Source organism: Mustela erminea, chromosome 3 (assembly GCF_009829155.1).
Source record: "Mustela erminea isolate mMusErm1 chromosome 3, mMusErm1.Pri, whole genome shotgun sequence".
Lineage (NCBI taxonomy): Eukaryota > Metazoa > Chordata > Mammalia > Carnivora > Mustelidae > Mustela > Mustela erminea.
In genome coordinates this window covers 93,734,220-93,755,676 of record NC_045616.1, presented here as the reverse complement: position 1 = coordinate 93,755,676, position 21,457 = coordinate 93,734,220, and the positions used below count along the sequence as shown (strand labels likewise).

The 21,457-nt window shown below is 36.0% G+C and overlaps 1 protein-coding gene across 4 annotated transcripts in view; it reads right to left on the bottom strand.

The window, feature by feature from the left end:
• The window catches only part of KIF3A (kinesin family member 3A), a 53,668-nt gene that overhangs the window by 16,896 nt on the left and 15,315 nt on the right, over positions 1 to 21,457 (bottom strand). For all 4 annotated transcript variants that reach the window (XM_032336754.1, XM_032336753.1, XM_032336752.1 and 1 more), the window contains 7 exons: positions 19,418 to 19,562; positions 19,185 to 19,269; positions 11,640 to 11,745; positions 5,750 to 5,889; positions 5,146 to 5,343; positions 4,666 to 4,840; positions 751 to 849 (listed from right to left, as the gene is read on the bottom strand). In XM_032336754.1, the coding sequence (XP_032192645.1) occupies positions 751 to 849; positions 4,666 to 4,840; positions 5,146 to 5,343; positions 5,750 to 5,889; positions 11,640 to 11,745; positions 19,185 to 19,269; positions 19,418 to 19,562 (948 nt within the window). The remainder of the gene's footprint in view (positions 1 to 750; positions 850 to 4,665; positions 4,841 to 5,145; positions 5,344 to 5,749; positions 5,890 to 11,639; positions 11,746 to 19,184; positions 19,270 to 19,417; positions 19,563 to 21,457) is intronic.

The window sequence follows — 21,457 nt, the reverse complement described above, 5'->3', positions numbered from 1 at the left end:
ACAGACCTTTGGTTTAAAATTTGGAACTCCTGGGTTTATTTTCAGCAAGATCATTATTTTAATAAGACAAGCAAAATATGCACCAGCTTGAAAACAATGATCCACACATTAATGATCCACATTAATGGAAGAGAGTTCTGAAACAAACAAACATTAAGAGCAAAAATGTTTGAAAAGTGGGCCATTATTATATAATAGGTCTCCCTCTTGCCTGTTATGTGTATCTTTATCGCAATAAATACAAACTTCACACTTGGCAACAAATGACCCATAAAAGAGTAAGAATGAAAGTACATTTTATAAAGCAAAGTATTAAATTAAAAAAATAAGAATCCTCATATAACTTCATCATTTAAAAATTCAGTGACTTCTAAAGCCTAATCATGCTTGAGGAAAAACTCCACATTATCTTGATTTCCTAAAAAAAATTTTAGGTTCCCAACACAAATCAAAGTCCCCCCATAAAATTAAAATCCTGAATGAAATCTTTACATGGTATAACCATTATCACAGATTTTTACAATTCTAAACTGTAAAAGACAGAACTTATGGTATTATGATTCAACTGTTAAGTAGGAGATCAGCATTGGAGAAAAAAATAAGGCAAAGTTAATCAAGTGTGTGCCATATTTCCACTGTGTGAATTGCTACCATAACTAAAAATGGCAAAAGGCATGCACTCAGATGAAGGTTAAACCATATTTACTGCAGCAATCCCACTTCATTTCTAGAACACTAAAAGGAACTTACCCCTTCTTTTTTTCCTTTTTTCTCCATCCTCTCCAACCTCGCCTTCTTCATCCTCCTCCTCCTCCGACCCACTGATATCAGAGCCTGATATTTCTTCCCCTTGAACAGAAATTTTACAGAACAATTTATATTCTATACCAGATTATATTCTACATCAACCTTCCTCATTAAGTTTGTTGCCCTAAACAAAGCTTACTTTAATATTCTTAAACAGTACATCACATGCTAACTTCAAGAAAAGATATAATGTACACAGAGGCTTTATTTTAAAGTTCCTAAAGAGAAGTTAAATTCTGATCAACTTAAGGGGCGCCTGGGTGGCTTGGTCAGTTAAGCATCTGCCTTCAGCTTAGGTCATGATCCTGGGGTCCTGGGATGGAGCCCTGAGAGTCACTGCACCCGCCTGCTCGTGCTCCCCTGTCCCCACTCACGCTCTCCACGCACCCCCCACCGCTTGTGCTCCCTCTCTCACTCCCTCAAATAAATCTTCAAAAAAAAATTCTGATCTACTTAAATTTCAAATTATTAGTTTAAAAAAAAGTTCTACGTATATATAAAAATTTCAAGTTTATTATTTCAGTTTTTTAAAAAAGTGATCACTTTGGGGAAGTATTTTCTCCTCAGTTTCCTATGTCAGATTTTATTTTATTTTTAAAATATTCTTAGGGTGCCTGGGTGGCTCAGTGGGTTAAAGCCTCTGCCTTCAGTTCAGGTCATGATCCCGGGGTCCTGGGATCGAGCCCGAATTGGGCTCTCCGCTCAGCAGGGAGCCTGCCTCCCCACCTCTCTCTGCCTGCCTCTCTGCCTACTTATGACCTATCTGTCAAATAAATAAAATCTTAAAAAAAAAAAACAACACTGTCCATGTATGAAATGTCTAAAAAAACAGGTATTTGGGAAAAAATAAATATACACTAATCACAAATGATAATATCTGAACCAATAAATAACAGATAGGAAGAGAAGGATATTAGAAGAAAGAATTCATTAAAAATATTTTCTTCAGTCCTCATAACAGTGGCACCCTGGTAGCAATGAGTGCACTTAATGCCCAAGTCTTGGTTTCTAAATACCATTCTCCACTGAAAGGAGCTAGGGAGAAATAGGTGGTTTAATACCAGGGTAGGGAACATATAAAATGAGCCCAAAACATCTGTGGTGCCAGAAATAAAGCAGCACTCAAAACCAAAAATCAGGAGCGCCTGGGTGGTTCAGTCGTTAAGCATCTGCCTTTAGCTCAGGTCATGGTCCCGGGGTTCTGGGATCGAGCCCCGCACTGGGCTGCCTGCTCAGCGGGGCAGCTGCTTCTCCGTATCCCACTCCCCCTGCTTGTGTTCTCTCTCTCTCTCTAATAAATAAATAAAATCTTTAAAAAAAAATAAAAAAACTGATGGAAGCATGCTGAAAGGTATAGCAACTACCATGAATTCAGAAGCTTCTATGGCAAAAGCTCAAACAAACTGAGCAATAAAACAAATAATATTATTGTGTTATAATGCACAGACTAAAATAATACTGACATAACTAAATAAACAAGTAGGGAAGGAGGGACTACTCCCCTTATAGCAGAATTCTAAACATTAAACATGAGAAGGAATGCTGAGAAGACAAAGTCATCAAGAAGCAACAGAATTACTGTTGCTGGCAAGAACCCTTAATGGATCCTCAAACTGGTGAGGAAAAAGTATGATCAGAAACAGTACCTTTTAGTAGTTTCAAAAGTATCTCCCCACAAGACACACCTTGAGTTCACAGGAAAATGTAAAATTACAGAATTTAGAGTGAAGAAATCTTGCAGAATAATTATAAGAGAAGTATAGACCACCCAAATTGAGGGACATTCTACAAATATGTCATTTTTACAGTGTCATGACCATGAAAGAAAGAGAAACATGAGGAACTGGAAACTGGAGGAGACAACTAAATGCAGTATGTGATGCTAGACTGCATCCTGGACTGGAGAGAAAGGGCACTAGAGGGGAAACTCAACATCTGATTAAGACTGATAGGTTAGCTAGTAAGTCTGAATCAATATAAAATTCCTGGTTCCAATAACTGTAAGATGTACAGTCATATAAGATGTCAACATAAGGGGAAGCAGGGTGATGAGTACATAGGAACTCAGTATACCTTCAAGTTTTCTAGAAGTCAATAAAAATTTTCAAAAATGACTTCTTGCTTTCAATTCCTTTCAGTATACACCCAGAATTGGAATTGATTGATCATGTCATAATGCCGACTTTATTCTTAAGATATTTGATTTCACTGATGCTTATGACATTTGTTTTTATAATCCGGTTAATGGAGTGTTATAATATGGTAAATACAGTTGATCATATAAACAGTAAAAATCAGGCAAAAACAAAAGAATAATTTTTGAAAATTTTACTGCATGAAATTTTACATCTTTTAAAATAAAATTTTAAAATTTTATGAAAATTTGCTGCATACTGCAACACATATCTGTACACCCACATTCATAGCCAGATTATTTACAGTAGTAAAAAGGCAGAAACAACACACATGTCCACCAAAAGATGCACAGATAAACAAAACGTGGTATATACAAACAATGGGATATTACTCAACCTTAAAAAGGAAGGAAATCCTGACACATGCTACGATACGGATGAACCTTGAAGACATTATGCTAGGTAAAATAAGCGAGACATATTATATGATTCTACTCATGAGTTATCTAAAATAGTCAAATTCAGAGACAGAACAGTGGTTACCAGAAGTGAGGCAGAGAGAGGGATGGAGAGTTGGATGTTTAATGGGTACAGAATTTCATTTGGGGATGATTAAAAACTTTTAGGGATGGATAATGGTAATAGTTCCAAACAATGTTAACATACTTAATGCCACAGAACAACAATAGTTAAAATGGTAAATTTTACATTATGTTTATTTTGTCACATTGAAAAAATGTAAACAAATAAAGGCAGCAAAATAAAGGTATGAATTGAACATTTGTTAATCGAAATTTTAAATCTTTAAAACATACTGACTATAAATACCACCTAGTGGTCACATTTAAAATACCAAATGTCATTATCTAAGCGGCAGCCCAATTACTGCTTTTCCTCACTAATCTTACTCGTTTATTGAGTAAGTACCCTTTCCAAACATCTGTGATGGTGGCATCTCTTCAATTCACATCTGTTTTATCCAGTTTCCCCATAAACTATAAAAACAAACAAACAAACAAACAAAAAACCTTTTCTAAAGCCATTTGTTTACCTGCAATGAAAAGGAGCCCTATGCCAATCAGTTCTTAGCATGAAAGTGTAGAGTCACCAAGTACTTAATGATAGTCTGTAAATTTCTCATCCTCATGAACAAGGTCTGCAAACTTTCTAACCTTCTAACATCTTGTTAGAAAAGGATTCCTCAAACATAATCTCATGTTCAAATTCAAGCATGAAAGCGTATTTTCAGATATGCTTTTCAAAAAAAATTCAATGAATTTTTCCTTATGGTAAATTCTGTTTACCCATGACTCAGATAGGTTTCTTTACTTTGAATAATAGTGACTGAAATCTTTCACAAAGAACTCTGGGTCATTTTCACCTAAATACATATATGGTAAAACTTGCTCTTATACAAACACAAAAAAATTCATTATTTAGTAAGTGGTCAAATGAAATCTCAAAAAGGATATGGGAACTGATACGATTGAGATGGAGGTTTAAATTAAACGAATTTTTAAAAATCACATACACAAATACATAATCATTCCCAAACTTAATACAAAAATGCTGAAGTGTATATCAAGTTACTTTACAAAAATATTGCTTTAAGTATCAAAGTTAGATGCTCGAAGAATTTCAGTAAGTTTTTTAAATTAGAGCACTTAGTGTTTAAGCAACATTTTTAACCAACACTCACATTAATATTTTGAGAAAAAGTTACCTTCTTCAAGCTTTTTTTTCAGTTCCTCTATTTCTTTCTGAAACTGGCGAAGCAAAGCATCCTTTGGGTCTTCATTAATTCTAGCTTTATTTTTAATATTCTTAGCACGGTTAGCATACCGTAATGTACTAATAGTTTCATCATAATTGTAATCTGCTGGCCCAATATTTGCACACTGTTGAATTAGGAATACAAAACATTTTACACTTGAGGCAGTTAAAATTAATATGACCACTATGATAATATCAAAAAGAATTTTTGAAACATAGTTTTCCTCTGGCCTTCTTGAACAAGAAAACATCAATGACATGGATTTCCAAACACCATTATATGGATTAACACAGTGTACTTGAAAAAGAATAACCACAAATCATAAGTGAAATAATCAATAGTTTTTAAAATGTTATGCATATCAATTATTAGCATAACCAGGAATATGAAATTTTCCTCAATGATAACTATTCTACAATTAAGTCTTACCATCATGGTTTTTGAATTTCCTCCCAAGGAATCCTGAAGAAGACGAGTCAGTTTAGAGTTGCGATAAGGAACGTGAGTGCTTTTTCCATCAACCAAAGCAGAAATTACATTACCAAGGGTGGAAAGCGAAAGATTGATTTTTGTGGCTTCCTTTAGGCGCTGTCCAGTAGCTCCAGTTTTTGCTTGTCTTTCTGAACCCTAGCAATAAATAAAGACAGAAATAAAGCTAAAATGAAATATACAGAATATTCCTCCGAAAGTTTAAAACAAAATGTGACACTAAAAAATCTGCTATAATATCTGGAATTTGCTTCAAAATAATATAGGAAGGGAAAAAGTGGCTGATGGTAGAGATGAAATGGGCCTGGCACAAACAGACTGAAGTTGGGTCACAGGTACATAAGAGACCATACTATTCTTAGTACTTTTGTAGATGTTGGAAGTATTCCATAATAGATAATAAGTTAAAAACACATACACAAATAAACAACTTAAAAATTCCATGTAAATCACACATTTTCAATTTTTATAAGTGAATTTTTATTCGCTTTTAAAATGCAAAAAATCACAAGGGTTATTCCTTCAGTAGTGTCCTGTTACTCACAGCAAGATCTACAAGATGGAGCTTCCCCATTCTGACGTGCATGTTACCATCAATGCCTTTTTCACTGCATTCTATAGTAATTGTAAAGATGGCATGGGAACGGGAACTATGTTCATTCATGTTAGTTGCACCAACAGAACCTTAAAGAATGGAAGGAAATTCTTAAAAAGTAAAACAAGAGGGAGTATTTTTTAAAATAATTAAATATACAGAATGGTTTAAAATACTTAATTTCATCACAGCAAAGAGCCAGAGAGCATGGCTAAACCAGAAAAGCATAGGTTTATTTAACATTATAAATTTCTGATAATTTATAACAAAAGAATTTGCAGGGGTGCCTGGGTGGCTCAGTCAGTTAAGCTCAGGTCATGATCTCAGGGTCCTGGGATTGAGCCCAGCATCAGGCTCCCTGCTCAGCAGGGAGCCTGCCTGCTTCTTCCTCTCCCTACGCTTGTTGCCCTGCCTACTTGTGCTCTCTTTCTCTGTCAAGTAAGTAAATTTTTAAAAATCTTAAAAAAAAAAAAAAAAAAAAAAAAAAAAGGATGGGCGCCTGGGTGGCTCAGTGAGTTAGGCCGCTGCCTTCGGCTCGGGTCATGATCTCGGGGTCCTGGGATCGAGTTCCGCATTGGTCTCTCTGCTCGGCGGGGAGCCTGCTTCCTCCTCTCTCTCTCTCTCTCTGCCTGCCTCTCTGCCTACTTGTGATCTCTCTCTGTCAAATAAATAAATAAAATCTTTAAAAAAAAAAAAGGAATTTGTAATGTTTCTCATACTACAGAGGCAATTTTAGGACAAAATACTTCATTTCAATCCTGACTAAAAAAAATACAAACTTAGGTTTAAAAAAAAGCCCACAAAGTTAAATAATTCAAAAAACTATTTCTGTTTAAGCTATCTCTAAAAAGCATTATGTTCCAAGCACCTAAGACACAGAAATACTTGCATATATGCATTAGATAGATACAGGATATTCAGTACAGCACTGTTTGCAATATCAAGAGCTCAGAAACACCCAAAAGGACAGTGTCAACCTATTATAGAACAGTCATGGGGAACCTGGGCGGCTTAGTCAGTTAAGCATCTGACTCTTGATTTTGGCTCAGGTAGTGAGATTGAACCTTCCCTCTCCCACCACTTACATACTCTCTCTAAACAAATAAATAAAATCTTAAGAAAAAGTGTCATACTAAGGACTATTAAACAGTCCTTTAAAAACACAGATCTGTATGGATGACATGGAAAGATACCCACAACATATGAATTAAAAAAAAAAAAAAAAGGAGAAGAGAGAAAGGAATATATAGTACAATCCTATTTCTATTAAACAAAAGCATCCGTTCAAAATATACCAAGCATTTATGTAAGCATTAAATACATAAATATATTATGTAAAGAAAAAGGTCTGTTTTTTTATAATAGGCACGTATTAGTTTTTTTAATTGCCAAGTATTTGAAAAGCATTCTGTAAAATTTAGCCAATGTCAAAATTATCTTCCTATTACATATTCATGCAGAACTTTCAAGGCAAGCTGACTGTATAATTTGAAGATTGAGTATTCTTTTAATAAGCATATGGTTACATTAGAAGTCAGATAATTAGAATGTAAACTGCAGTTATAAAGGAAAGCAAAGCTCAATGGAAGAAGATATAAGAAAAATTAGTGAAAGAAAATACAAGGATTTGTGACTCCACACAAATTTTCTTTTAAATCATATTATAAACTTGGGTATTTTTTCCAAAAATACTTAAAAAAAATAAATCCATGGGCAGCTGCCTTGCTCAACTGGTAGATCTCAGGTTTTAAGTTTGAGCCCCAAGTTGGGTGCAGAGATTACTTAAAAAAAAAAAATCTTTAAAAAAATAAAATAAAATCTAACACCACTTTATAACTTCTGATCGGCAGTGATAAACATACTGAGTATTATTTTATCCTCTGGCTTTTCCATTTAACATTATATCCTACATTTTCATGTAAAAACAATTTGTAAATTTTACTAAAATTGATTTTGCTGCTCCCTGAGAGATATTTGGGATTGTTTCCCAATTTTAGGTCCTCATATTAAACACTAATATGAACATCTTTGAGTGAACATCATTCTTTCTCTTTAGGATTATGCCCATGGGATGTATTTTCCAAGCCGGAATTACCAGATCAAAGGGCAGGAATAGTTTTATAGCTATGTGATTATCAAAGAATGATGCACCAGTGTTTTTCAATTTGGAGTAGGATAGAACATGTAATTTTTAAAAATCCTATTAACTATTTTCATACCTACTATTTTTGCAATGTAAGTACAGCATGTTATTTATGACTGATTTTTCTTTATTTCCAGTTATGAAATCAAAGCAACAGACATAGTACACTGAACATTACAGTCCTTAAGGAGAGAACCGCTTGCAGCAGTCAAGCTTATTCAATGCTCCAACTTACTGATACATCACAAAATGGAAATTGAAAAAAAAAAAATTTCTATAGCTTTTTGTCAAAATATTTATTTTGGGGGCACCTGGGTGGCTCTATTGGTTAAGCATCTGTCTTCAGCTCAAGTCGTGATCCCAGGACCCTGGGATCTTTTCTCCCTCTCTCTCTGTGTCAAATAAATAAAATCTTTAAAAAGAAATATTTAGGGGCGCCTGGGTGGCTCAGTGGGATAAAGCCTCTGCCTTTGGCTCAGGTCATGATCCCAGGGTCCTGGGATCAAGCCCCAAATCAGGCTCTCTGCTCGGCGAGGAGCCTGCTTCCCTTCCTCTCTCCCTGCCTGCCTCTCTGCCTCCTTGTGATCTCTGTCAAATAAATAAATTTTTTAAAATACGTATTTATTTTGGAGGAAGAAAAAACCTAAATTTTTCATGTTTTTCAAGATGCTATGGAACAACTTACCCTGTAAATATGACTGCATGTGTATAAACTCATACATATAAGAATATTTACTACAGTACTGGTCAGTAACAGCGTGAGTAAAAACACAAAAGCCTATGAAGAAAAGACTGCATAAATACATAGATCCATCCAGTGAAACACTATATAGTTACTTTAAAATGCCTACCATGTGTTACTGTGAAATGATTTCCAAATATCATTAAGTGAATAAAGTATACTATTATCTGAGGAAAGGACAAGCACACTCTCTAAAAATACATGCTTGGGCACTCACAGACTGTATCAGGAAGAGAACATGACAAAGTAATTATTGAGTTACCACCAGGTGTGGAAACTAGGTGACTGAGACCCAAGGGCAGGAGAAAGACTTTTGAATTGTACAACATGTGTATGGATTACCTATTCAGAAAGAAATTTTTTTAAAGAAAATGATTATGGTTTAATGGTTGAAAAACCTTGCTCTACAGAAATATTAGCCAATTTACAATGGTGCCTACAATGTGAATGGGACTATTTTAAATTTGCATTTTAATTGCTAAGCAGGTCATGTATTTGTTCATGGAATGAAGGGCCTAATTTCTTTTTTGTTTGTTTTTTAAGATTTCATTTATTTATTTGACAGACAGAGATCACAGGTAGGCAGAGAGGCAGGCAGAGACAGGTGCAGAGGCAGAATCCCTGCTAAGCAGGGAACCCGATGCAGGGCTCGATCCCAGGACCCTGAAATCATGACCTGAGCCAAAGGCAAAGGCTTTAACCCACTGAGCCATCCAGGTGCCCCTGTTTTGCTTTGTTTTTAAGGGGTGGTTTTAATCACTACTATGAATAGAATCATAAGTCAAAAAAAATTTTTTGAATAAGCGATACATGAACATACTCCTGGTATTAAAAAAAAAAAAATCCAGAAATAGACATAAAAAAACATAAAGTAAAAGCTCCATATAACCCTGTTCTCCAATATTACTTCCCCTTACCTAAAGGTAACCAGTATTAAATGTTCTTTCATTAGTATTTAACAAACACACAAGTTGAATCACACACACACTTGCCCAAATACACAGCTGTTTAACAATTTGGCTTCTTTCTACATCTATAAATGGGATGATGCAGTACTATTCTGTACTTTGCTTTCTGTAATTTGTATATACTATTCTGTAATTTGCTTTCCTTTCACTTAATGATATATCTTGAAAATCTTTCAAATACTATTCTGTAATTTGCTTTCCTTTCACTTAATGATATATCTTGAAAATCTTTCAAATCTCTACATGTAGATTTAACTCGTGTTTTTTTTTAATAGCTTCATATGGTCCGTAGTATTTCTGTGCCATATTTATATAACCAATGTTTTACTGATAGTCTGCATCAAACTTTCTATTACAAATAATGTTGCAATAAGGCATTTTTTATGTCTAAAGATTTTTTTGAGATATTTATCAATATATATATCAATATGTATCTGGATATATATTAAAATTAGAAACACTGGGTCAAGAGAAATGCATTTTAAAAATTTCAGCAGTTACTGTTACACTCCCTTTCAAAAAGGCTAGAGCACCTGCCATTCCCATCACCAGTGCCCATCTCTTCAGAGATTCACAAACCTGGATATCCCTCCATCCAAAACGGGTAAAATAAGTCCCACTGTTGTTTTAGTACCCATTTTCCCAACTACCTGCCAAGCTGGACACCCTGTGGTATGCTTGTTGCTATGTATAGTTGTTCTGGGAATAACATATTCATGTGTATCTTTTGCTCATTTTTCTGTTACAATTTGACCTTTCTCTGCTACTTGGCTTGTCAGAATGCAACTGATTTTTAATTTTTTTTTAATATCCTTGAGTTTGCTAGATTTACAGTCTAGCCAAAAAACACTTTTAAAAAGATGTTCACTTGCTATGTTCTTGTTTTTTACTTCTGATCTCTAATTGCTGCTAGCAACATCACTAGTACTAGGCCTGGGGCGTCCTGTATATTAAACAGTGCTACAGTTTTTTAGTCTTTTGACAAAATTTAAAACTCTTATTAAAAAGAATGTCATTTAGGGCACCTGGGTGGCTCAGTGGGTTAAAGCCTCTGCCTTCGGCTCAGGTCATGATCTCAGGGTCCTGGGATCGAGCCCTGCATCAGGCTCTCTGCTCAGCAGGGAGCCTGCTTCCCCCTCTCTCTCTGCCTGCCTCTCTGCCTCCTTGTGAACTCTCTATCAAATAAATAAATAAAATCTTAAAAAAAAAAAAAGTCATTTAATTTTGGTTTGCTTGTCTTGTCAACAAAATAAAGGCAGTAAAGTGTTTGGTTAATGATGATCAACGGCCTAGGTTCAGATATTCACTCTGCCACTAAGTAGTACATAACCTTGGACAAGTTACTTAGACTAAGTCTTGAGCAGTTAGTCCTGAGCCGAAGGCAACTGATTTTTAATTTTTTTTTATATTCATGGTACAGTTTGAGGATTTTAAAAAGACCCTTCTTATAAAGAAAGCACTTAGCATAAGTCCTTACCACACAGTAAGTGTTCAATAAATGTAACCAATATTATTATAGCTAAAAAGAGACAGCTAGCTATATGAGAGTTCCAAATATACAGCAGTAGTACCAAGACACAAAATTTTGGTTCGCAAACAAGGCAATGTGTGATCTCTTTCATTCATATACGTTCTCTATATAGTAAATAATCAAGGAGAGAGAGCTGTCAAGAAACTTTAAAAAATCCAGGGCAAAGCGCCATACCAGTTTTGCTTTTTCTTTTTTTCCCCTAAAGATTTTATTTATTTATTTGACAGAGAGAGACAGCAAAAGAGGGAATACAAGCAGGGGGAGTGGGAGAGGGAGAAGCAGGCTTCCTGCATACCAGGGAACCCAAAGCAGGGCTGGATCCGAGGACTCTGGGGTCATGAACTGAGCCTAAGGCAGTCGTTTAATCAACTGAGCCACCCAGAAGCCCATCAATTTGGTTTCTAAAAGCCTACTCAACACACAAATATTCAATCACAATAATGTACTACACTTACGATTTTTGTGGCCTAGTGTCATAATTCTATCCATATCATCAGCATTATTTACCACATAAGCTGATAAATCTTTGATATAAACTCCCACATCAGGTCTTTCTTTAACCTAAAAAAGAAAAAAATGGCCTTAAGATTTTATACACATACCATAACTTCACCATAGTTATTTATCAAACATCTACTATGTGTTGGGCACTCAGCTAAAAAAGTGAAGATACAGTGACGGACAAAATAGACACAATTTCTACACTTGTGCAGGTAACAACCTATGGCAAGAATGTACAAATGAGTAACACCACCCACTAATTATTTCAATTGGGATAATGTCACGAAGAAAAAAAATACTCAACAGTAGGAGAATACAATACAAAGAGACTAAGCTAGTAAAGCAGAGACGTATAGCTTCCCCAAAATGATGTTTATTTAGTTTTTAAGATTCCATTCATTTATTTTTGAAAGAGAGAGAATGAGCACAAGCACAAGTAGGGGGAGAGGCAAAGGGAGGACGACATCCCCCAAGATGACATTTAAGCTAAGACTTGATGAAATACGAGGTTGCCAACCTGGATTCAGGTAGCAGGAACAGAGTATGTGCTAGGATCCTGAAATGGGCCAAAACTAGGCACTTAGAAAAAGGAAAAAACTGGGGCGCCTGGGTGGCTCAGTGGATTAAAGCCTCTGCCTTCGGCTCAGGTCATGATTCCCAGGGTCCTGGGATCGAGCCCCGCATCGGGCTCTCTGCTCCGCAAGGAGCCTGCTTCCTCCTCTCTCTCTGCCTGCCTCTCTGCCTACTTGTGATCTCTCTCTGTCAAATAAATAAATAAAATCTTAAAAACAAAAAAAAAAAAAAAGAAAAAGGAAAAAACAAACAAAAAAGCCAGGTTGGCTGGAAAAAGTAGGAAGCACAGGTAAAATAGGTGGGATATCTGGCTACAGAAGTAGCCAAGAGATAAGACCAAGCATAGTCAGGGGCCCCTGGGTGGCTCAGTTGGTTAAGCATCTGCCTTCAGCTTAGGTAATGAACCCAGGGTCCTGGGATCAAGTCCGGCATTGGGCTTCCTGCTTAGTGGAGACCCTGCTTCTCCTCCTCCCACTACCTCTGCTTGTGATCTCTCTCAAATAAATAAATAAAATACTTAAAAAAAAATGACTAAGCATGGTTATTGGTCTTTATCTTAACAACTTGAAGACACTGGAGGATTTCAAACAAATGAGTGAAATAATCAGATCTATGATATCTGTATATAAAATGTTACCTTTCTGTGAGTAACCTTATTTACCAAGTATAAAGGATATATTTAGGAAGGATTTACTTAAAATACAGTGTTAGAAACTAAAATTCACTTTGGAAGGCCCTCAAAGTCACCATGATATGTCAACAAAATACAGGTATCCTGGGAGCTACTGTAGGTTGGGTTGCAGACCACCACAATCAAGTGAATACTCCAACCATGTCAAATGAGCTTCTTCCTTTCCCACTCAATATAAAATTATGTTTACATTACACTTTAATCTATTAAGTGTGTGATAGCACTATGTCTAAAAAACAGTAATATACACCTTAATTAAGAAACATTTTATTGCTAAAGACGCTAACTATCATCTGAGCTTTCAGCCAGTCAACATCTTTTTGCTGGTGGAGGATCCTGTCTCAGTGCTGATGGCTGCTGATGGTCAGTCAGGGTGGGGATTGCTGAAGCCTGGGGAGGCTGTGGCAGTTAGTTTCCTAAAATAAAACAAGGTTTGCTGCAGTGATTTGACTCTTCTTTTCAACAATGATTTCTCCACAGAACGTGATGTTGTTTGCTAACATTTTACCCACAGCAGAACTTCTTTCAAAATTGGAGTCAATCCTCTCAAACCCTGCCACTTGCTCTATCAACAAACTTTTCTGAAATACTCTAAATTCTTTGTTGCCATTTCAAGTCTTCACAGCATCTTCACCAGGAGTAGATGTCGTCTCAAAAAAACATTTTCTTTGTTCATCCATGAAAAGTAACTCCTCATCCATTAGGTTTTATCATGAGATTGGAGCAATTCAGGCTCTACTTCTAATCCTAGTTCTCTTACTGTTTCCATCACATCAAGTCTCAAGCTCCTCAAAGTCATCCATGAAGGTTGGAATTAACTTTTTCCAAACTCTTGTTAATGCTGATACCATGATTTCTTCTCATGAATCACGAATGTTCTTAATGACATCTAGAAGTGTGAATTCTTTCCAGAAGACTTTCAATTTACTTTGCCCAGATCCTTTAGAGGAATAACTCTCTATGGCAGCTCTAGCCTTAGGAAATGTATTTCTTCAATAACAAGACTTGATCCACAGGCCCCTGACTGGATATTGTGTTAGCTGGCATAAAAACAAGACTCATCTCATTCATTCATTGTGCTCTTAGGTGACCAGGTGCACAGTGAATAAGCAGTAATATATTTTTTTAAAGCTTTTATTTATTTATTTGACAGAGATCACAAGTAGGCAGAGAAGCAGGCAGAAAGAGAGGAGGAAAAAGGCTCCCTGCTGTGCAGAAAGCCCAATGTGGGGCTCGATCCCAGGACCTTGGGATCCTGACCTGAGCTGAAGGCAGAGGCTTTAACCCACTGAGCCACCCAGGTGCCCCAATAAGCAGTAATATTTTGACAGAAAATTTTTTTTTTCTGAGGTCTCAAGAGTAGACTTAAAAATATTCAATGAATCATGTTGTAGACAGATGTGCTGTCATCCAGGCCTTGTTGTGCCATTTATAGATGAAAGAAAGTATACTTAGCATCATTCTTAAGGGTGGTAGGAGTTTTCAGAATGTTAAAGAATGTTAAATGTTAATTTAACATTGTTAAATGAGCACTGGCCTCAACTTATAGTCACCAGTTGCATTAGCCGGTAATAAGAGAGTCAGTTTGTCTTAAAATTGAAGCCAGGCACTGACTTCACTTCTCTAGTTACTGAAGTCCTAGACGGCATCTTCTTGCAATAGAAAGCTGTGTCATCTACGTTGCAAATCTGCTGTTTAGTGTGGCCACCTTCATGAATTATCTTAGTTGGATCTCCTGGTTAACTTGTCCAGCTCTTACATCAGTATGTGCTACTTCATCTTGCACTTTCATGTTCTGGAGATAGCTTCCTTAAACCTCATGAGCAAAACCTTGCCAGTTTCAAACTTTTCTTCTGCAGCCTCCTTACCTCTCTTAGCCTTCAAGAACTAAAGAGAGTTATGGCCTCATCCTGGATTAGGCTCTGGCTTAGGGGAATGTTGTGGCTAGTATGATTTTTTGTCTAAACCACTAAAACTTTCTCTACATCAGTAATAAGTCTGTTTGCTTCCTTATCACGTGTGTGTACACTAGAGTAGCACTTTTAATCTCCTTCAGAAACTTCTCCTTTACCATCAAAAGCTGCTGTTTGGTGGAGGAGGCCTTTCAGCTTATCCTGGCTTTCAACATGTCTTCCTCAATATGCTTAATCTTTTCTAGCTTTTGATTTAAAGAGATGTGTGACTCTAGCTTTCACTTGAACACTTAAAGGCCACAGTACAGTTAATTGGCCTAATTTAGTATTGCTGTCTGTCAGGGAATAGAGCCTCCCAAGGAGAAAAGAGAAATAGGAAATGCCAGTCGGTAGAGCAGTCAGAACACACACATTTATTCAGTTTGCTATTTTATTTGGGCATGGTTTGGGGCACACCAAAAACAATTACAATGGCAAACTAAGGCTCATAAAGATTAAGTAACTTGCTCAAGATATCAGACCCAGAAAACTCAAGCTCTGATGGAAGGACTCCAAAAACCACCCCTATAATTCTAGATGATACCACCATTCACCTGCTACATGACTGTCAGGAAACCCCTCCAGGCTTTGGTTTTCACATTAACAAAACTGAACTGCTAGAAAAGATTAAATGAAATCAACTAAGTACTACTACTACTATACCACTAAGTGATAATACCTATTATCACATTATAAGAGCCTAATAATAGTAGCTGCTGTCATTCTATTATGTATTCTACACCATTCTACAAAGGTGGCTACTGTTATTCTACTGTTATTCTATATTCTCTTCAATTACCATATGCACATTATTCTTTAGTTATTTTACTGACAATGGAATTCTAAACAAAATTTCAGTATTAATATTTTAAAGGCTAATCTTTTCTGTCTCATATCCTAAAAAATTTGGTAATATTTACCAATTGCTTAACCTGCCCAGCAATCTAGCTTCAGGAATCTATCCTCAGATATGCCTGCACATGTATGAAATCATGTATGTACAACACTGCTTACTACAGAACTGTTTATAACAGCAAAAGATTCGAAACAACCCAGGTGTTCATCAAGAGAGGGCTGGCTAAATACATTTTAATTATGTCCATATAAAAGACAGGATGCCAGCCTTTTAAAAGGACAATAGAAAAAACAAGAATGAAGAGGCTTTCTCTGTACTGATACACAAAGAACGCCACAATCCATATTCAGTCAAAAAAGGAAAGTGCAATGGGGGATAAAAACAGTCTTTTCAAATGGTGCTATGACAACTGGATATCCACATGCACAATAATGAAGTTGGTCCTCTACCTCAACATATATAAAAATTAACTCAAAATGGATCAAAGATCTAAATGTAAAAGCGACAACTATAAAACGCTTAGAATAAAACAAAAGCATAAATCTTCATGACCTCGGATAAAACAATGGTTTCTTAGCTGTAACACCAAAAACACAAGCAACATAACTAAACATAAATAAATCAGACATAGTTAAAATTTAAAATTTTTGTGCTTCAAAGGAAACCATCCTGAAAGTGAAAAAACCCATAAATGGGGAAATGTGTAAATCATATACCTGTTAAGGGACTTCTATCTAAAATATATAAATAAGTATTCAACTTAATAACAAAAAAACAAATTACCCAATTAAAAACAGGCAAAAGATTGAAACTAACATTTCTCTAAAGAAGGTATTCAAATGGCTAATAAGCATGGGAAAAGATGTTCAATATAACTGGCCATCAAAGATGGAAATCGAGCCCACAGAGATACCACTTGACACTGACTAAAATGGCTAATTAGTAGAGGGACACTAACAAGCACTGACGAGGATATGGATAAATCAGAAACCTCATTCACTGTTGATGAGAACGTAAAATGGTACAGCCGCTGCGTAAGAGTCTGGCAGTTCCTAAGATGCTGAAGTATACAATTACCCCAGGATCCAGCAATTACACTCAAGTATACAACCAGGAGAACCAAAAACACATATTTACACAAAACTTGTACAACTTGTACAACTAAGTTCATAACAGCATTATTCATAATAGACAGAAAGCAGAAACAACCCCAATGTTCACTTGATGCAATCAATAAAATGTGGTGTATCCATACAATGGATGATTCTTCAACAGTAACAAAAAAATTAAATACTGACACATGCTACAGCATGGATGAGCCATGAAAAATTATTCTAAATCAAAGAAGCTAGTCATCAAACACCACATATTGCATTATTCCTTTACATTATGTATCCAAAATAGGCAAACCTATAGAGACAAAAAGTAGATGAGTGATTGCCTAGGATTGGGTTGAGAGTGACATTTAAGAGGCATAGCGTTTCTTCGGGGGGTAAGGAAAATGTTCCAAAACTGATTGTGGCAACAGAGGTACAACTCTATGAACATAACAAAAACCACTGAGAAGCACACTTTAAAGGAGTAAACTGTATGGTATATGACTTGTATCTCAATAAACCTATTTTTTTTTTTTAAAGATCTTATTTATTCATTTGACAGACAGAAATCACAAGTATGCAGAGAGGCAGGCAGAGACAGAGAGGAGGAAACAGGCTCCCCGCTGAGCAGAGAGCCCGACGCGGGGCTCGATCTCAGGACCCTGAGATCATGACCTGAGCCGAAAGCAGAGGCTTTAACCCACTGAGCCACCCAGACGCCCCTCAATAAACCTATTTTTAAAAAAGGAAATGAAGTACATTGATGAACCTTAAAAACACTATTAATGAAAGAAGCAAGAAACAGAAGACCACATTTGATACGATTCCATTTATATGATCTAGAATAGGCAAATTCATTGGCACAAAAAGTAAGTTATGATTACCAGAAGGTAAGGAGCAGGGGGAATGGAGAGTGACTCCTAATGGGCATGGAATTTCTTTTGGGGGTAATGAAAATGTTCCAGAATATAGATAGTGATGGTTGTATAATTTTGTGAAGATAACTAAGAACTAAATTATACACTTTATTATACACTAAATTATACACTTTAAAAGGATAACTATTATCCTCTGTGAATTACACCTCTACTTAAAAAAACAATGAATGAAAATCAGCTAAGCTTTTAAGTTAAAAACATAATATACTTATTCACAAATTTTGTAATTCTCTAATATATATGCATATAATTTCACATTTCCCTTTTCTGAAATGCATATTAAAAATAGTCTTTCATGCCCATCTGTTACTCAGTAGTGTACAAAAAATTTCCTCATTGAATTCCTATATTCATGATGGGTCTTAGTAGATTTTTGACACCTTAACAATTTCTGACTTAAAATCAATTCTGGAGTATTCCTGGCATTCATACCAGAAAAAGAAAACTTACACTCACATAAAAATTTGTATCGAATGTTCATAGATGCTTGATTCATAATAGCCCAAAACTATAAACTGCCCAGATGTCCCTCCACAGGTGAACTGTTGAGCTTTACATGTAAGCACCATGCAGTGCCACTCAGCAATAAAAAGTAATCATCTATCAATACATTCAACAACTTGGATCAATCTCGCAGGGCTTATGCCAAGTGAAAAAGGCCAATCCCAAAAGGTTACATATGTATGGTTCTATTTATGTACCATTTTTGAAAAGACAGAATTTTAGAACTGGAAAGCAGATTACGGATTGTCAGGGGTTAGGAATGGTGACAGAGCAATGTAGTCTGGCTAGCAGTGGATGTGGTCATAAAATGACAACAGGAGGCTTCCATGATACAACTGTTTCGTACCTTAACATGATAATGGATCTATCAATCTAAACACAAAGAGTACAAAGAAAACTGCAGCACTGTGAGCCAAATCTGTAGACAGTATCAACAACAGTATCACGGTTGTGATACTCTACTACAGATCTGTAAAATGTTACCACTGGGGAAAACTGTATAAAAGATACATCTATGTCAAGGGTAATCTCTCCACATTCTTTCTTACAGCCACATGTTGACTCTACACTTATTTGAATAAGAATTTTAATTTTAAAAAAGTACAGATCAATGTTCATATATAACTACTCATGGAGTAGAAGTAAAATTTTATTTGGTGATACTTACATAAAGGAACAAAGAAGGAATACTGAAAGTGGTTATCTTAGGTTGGGGAAAAGTGGGCAAATAGGATAGGCACCACTTTTCAAAGCATTAATTTTCACAATATTTTAGATTTTGAATCATGATCATATTACCATCAAAAAATAAGTAAAATATTTCAAATATCTTTGGATAAAAAGAACCTTAATTTAGCATTCTACTACTTCAATTTCAGTTATCCTTACCTCTAACCTCTGTGTCTGATCCTTGCCCAAAAGGTCACGGACTTCTTCATTATATATTTCCAAATAAGACACTCGAACCAAAAATCTATAAATAAAACATCATTTCATAAAGTATAAAGAACAGAAAAAGTTTTAGAAGAGCTGTTTTCAGATGTGTTTATAAGTTTTATACCTATATGTCTCTCTTATGTTTGTACTTCTCAATATTAGAAAATAAAAGAATTCTCTTTTACCTTGTATCACCCTCTGCTTTTGCAATATGACCAAATATGTGAGCAAATGAATTTGGAATGATCCCTCTAAGTTCAGGAACAGCTCGAACGCCTTCCATGGTAAAAGTTTTGCCTGTTCCAGTTTGTCCATATGCGAAGATAGTCCCTGAAAATGATGAAGAGAATCAATCACTTTTTAGAGTCTAATGCTACAGAACAACAGCTCTTAAAAGTAATTCCTTTGACACTGTGATGCAATTTCTTCCCTGGATTTAAAATTTATTCAAGTACAAATGTCACTTTTATTATCAGCAATATTTACTCTGTACCACAAATCAAGCATGGTTAATGTTATCAAGTCAATGAAACAGTCCTAATTATTCATAAAAAGTATCCCAAGCCCTAAAATTAAAATTTTACATTATGGCAAATTATAAGATATTTACTATAATGTGTATGTTACTTACTTAATGTGGACATTAAATTGGAGAAGGTAGTATAATTGCAGCAACAAAAGAATACAGGTTTAGAATGGAAGGACCTCAGTGTTATCTTTTTAGCCACCTGAGCTTAGATAAGAATGTACCCAAAGACTGTCTCCTCAGTGCTAAAATGAGGACAAGAATAACTACCTGACATGAACACTAAGAACCAAATGAAACAATTTATTGCACACAACCAGAATGATACCTAGTACAGTACAAGTACTGGCAGGATTTTTTTTCTTCTTAATCCTAAAATTCATTCAAAAATACGTATTTTTTTAAAGACTTTTATTTATTTAAGAGAGAGAGACAGTGAGAGAGGGAACACAAGCAGGAGGAGTGGGAGGGATGTGCCAAAGGCAGATGTTTAATGACTGAGGCAGGCCCCTAAAAATATATATTTTTTAAGTAAAAGCTGTAAGGAATGGGGGAGTTAAAAATGTGACAATACAATTATTATAGGTAATTACAGACACAATTTAAACTTTCTAAATACCTAACATTCATTCATTCAGCAACTACTTAGCACACCCTGAGTAAGCACTATGCTAGCTAGGCACTAGGGACACAGTGACAAGACAAACAATCCTTAATCGTATGGTATGCATCATCTTAGAAGGAGATACTGGTCAAATATCTGCAAGCAGGATGAATGTTGGGAATAATGAATGTTGGGAATATTGGGAATAGCTGAGAGTAAAGGGATGTAATCTAGGCAGGGGAAATGGCACAAGAAGAAAGTAGAGGGAGGTCAAGAAAGGCCGTCCAGAAAAGGTAAGGTTTAAGATACAATCTGAAATATGATTAAGAGTTAGATAGCAACAGAGTGGATAGCAAGAAGAAAGAAAACAGAGGTTCTGAGGAAATGAAACAAGATCAGAATGGAAGAAACAGAGATGGTAAATGAAGGTGATGGGCACAGAGGTAAAGACACCAGCAGGGGCCTAACTGCACACCGCCAAGAAGGCCATACTAAGGTTTTAAGAACATATCCTAAAAGGAAAGTGAGGCCAGTTAGAGTGACAGCAGGATCGCTATGGCTACACTGTGTACAATGAGCTGGAAGAAAGCAAGGGGAGATGTGAAGAAACCATTCAAAGAGCTGGAGTGGTTAACAGAAGGGAAAGAGAAAGGTGGTAGAATTTCAGATATATGAAACAGTTAGAAGCAACAGCACCCAGGAAATAACTGGCCAGGGGACCAGGGAAAAGGAAGAATCTAAGATGCCTTTCAACTTCTAGCTTGAACAAGGGATGTAGGGCTATGCCATATACTGAGACAGTGAACACCACCAGAAGAAATGACCATTTGAAGGGAAAGACCATGAATTCAGTTGAAGGCATATTGAGCCCTAAGTGCCCATGACACACCCAAATGCATGTGTCAAGCAGGCAGGTGGAGGGATGAGATGTATTTACCCACTACAGCCCCTGGGAACGGGTGCAATTTCTGCAGGAGATAGCACAGTGTGAGAAGACCACACAAACAACATAGCTCTTCAACTACTTCCACCCCATGCAAGTAACTTCTTATGTCACTATCAATTTCAGACTTTCTGTGACAATCAATCACAATA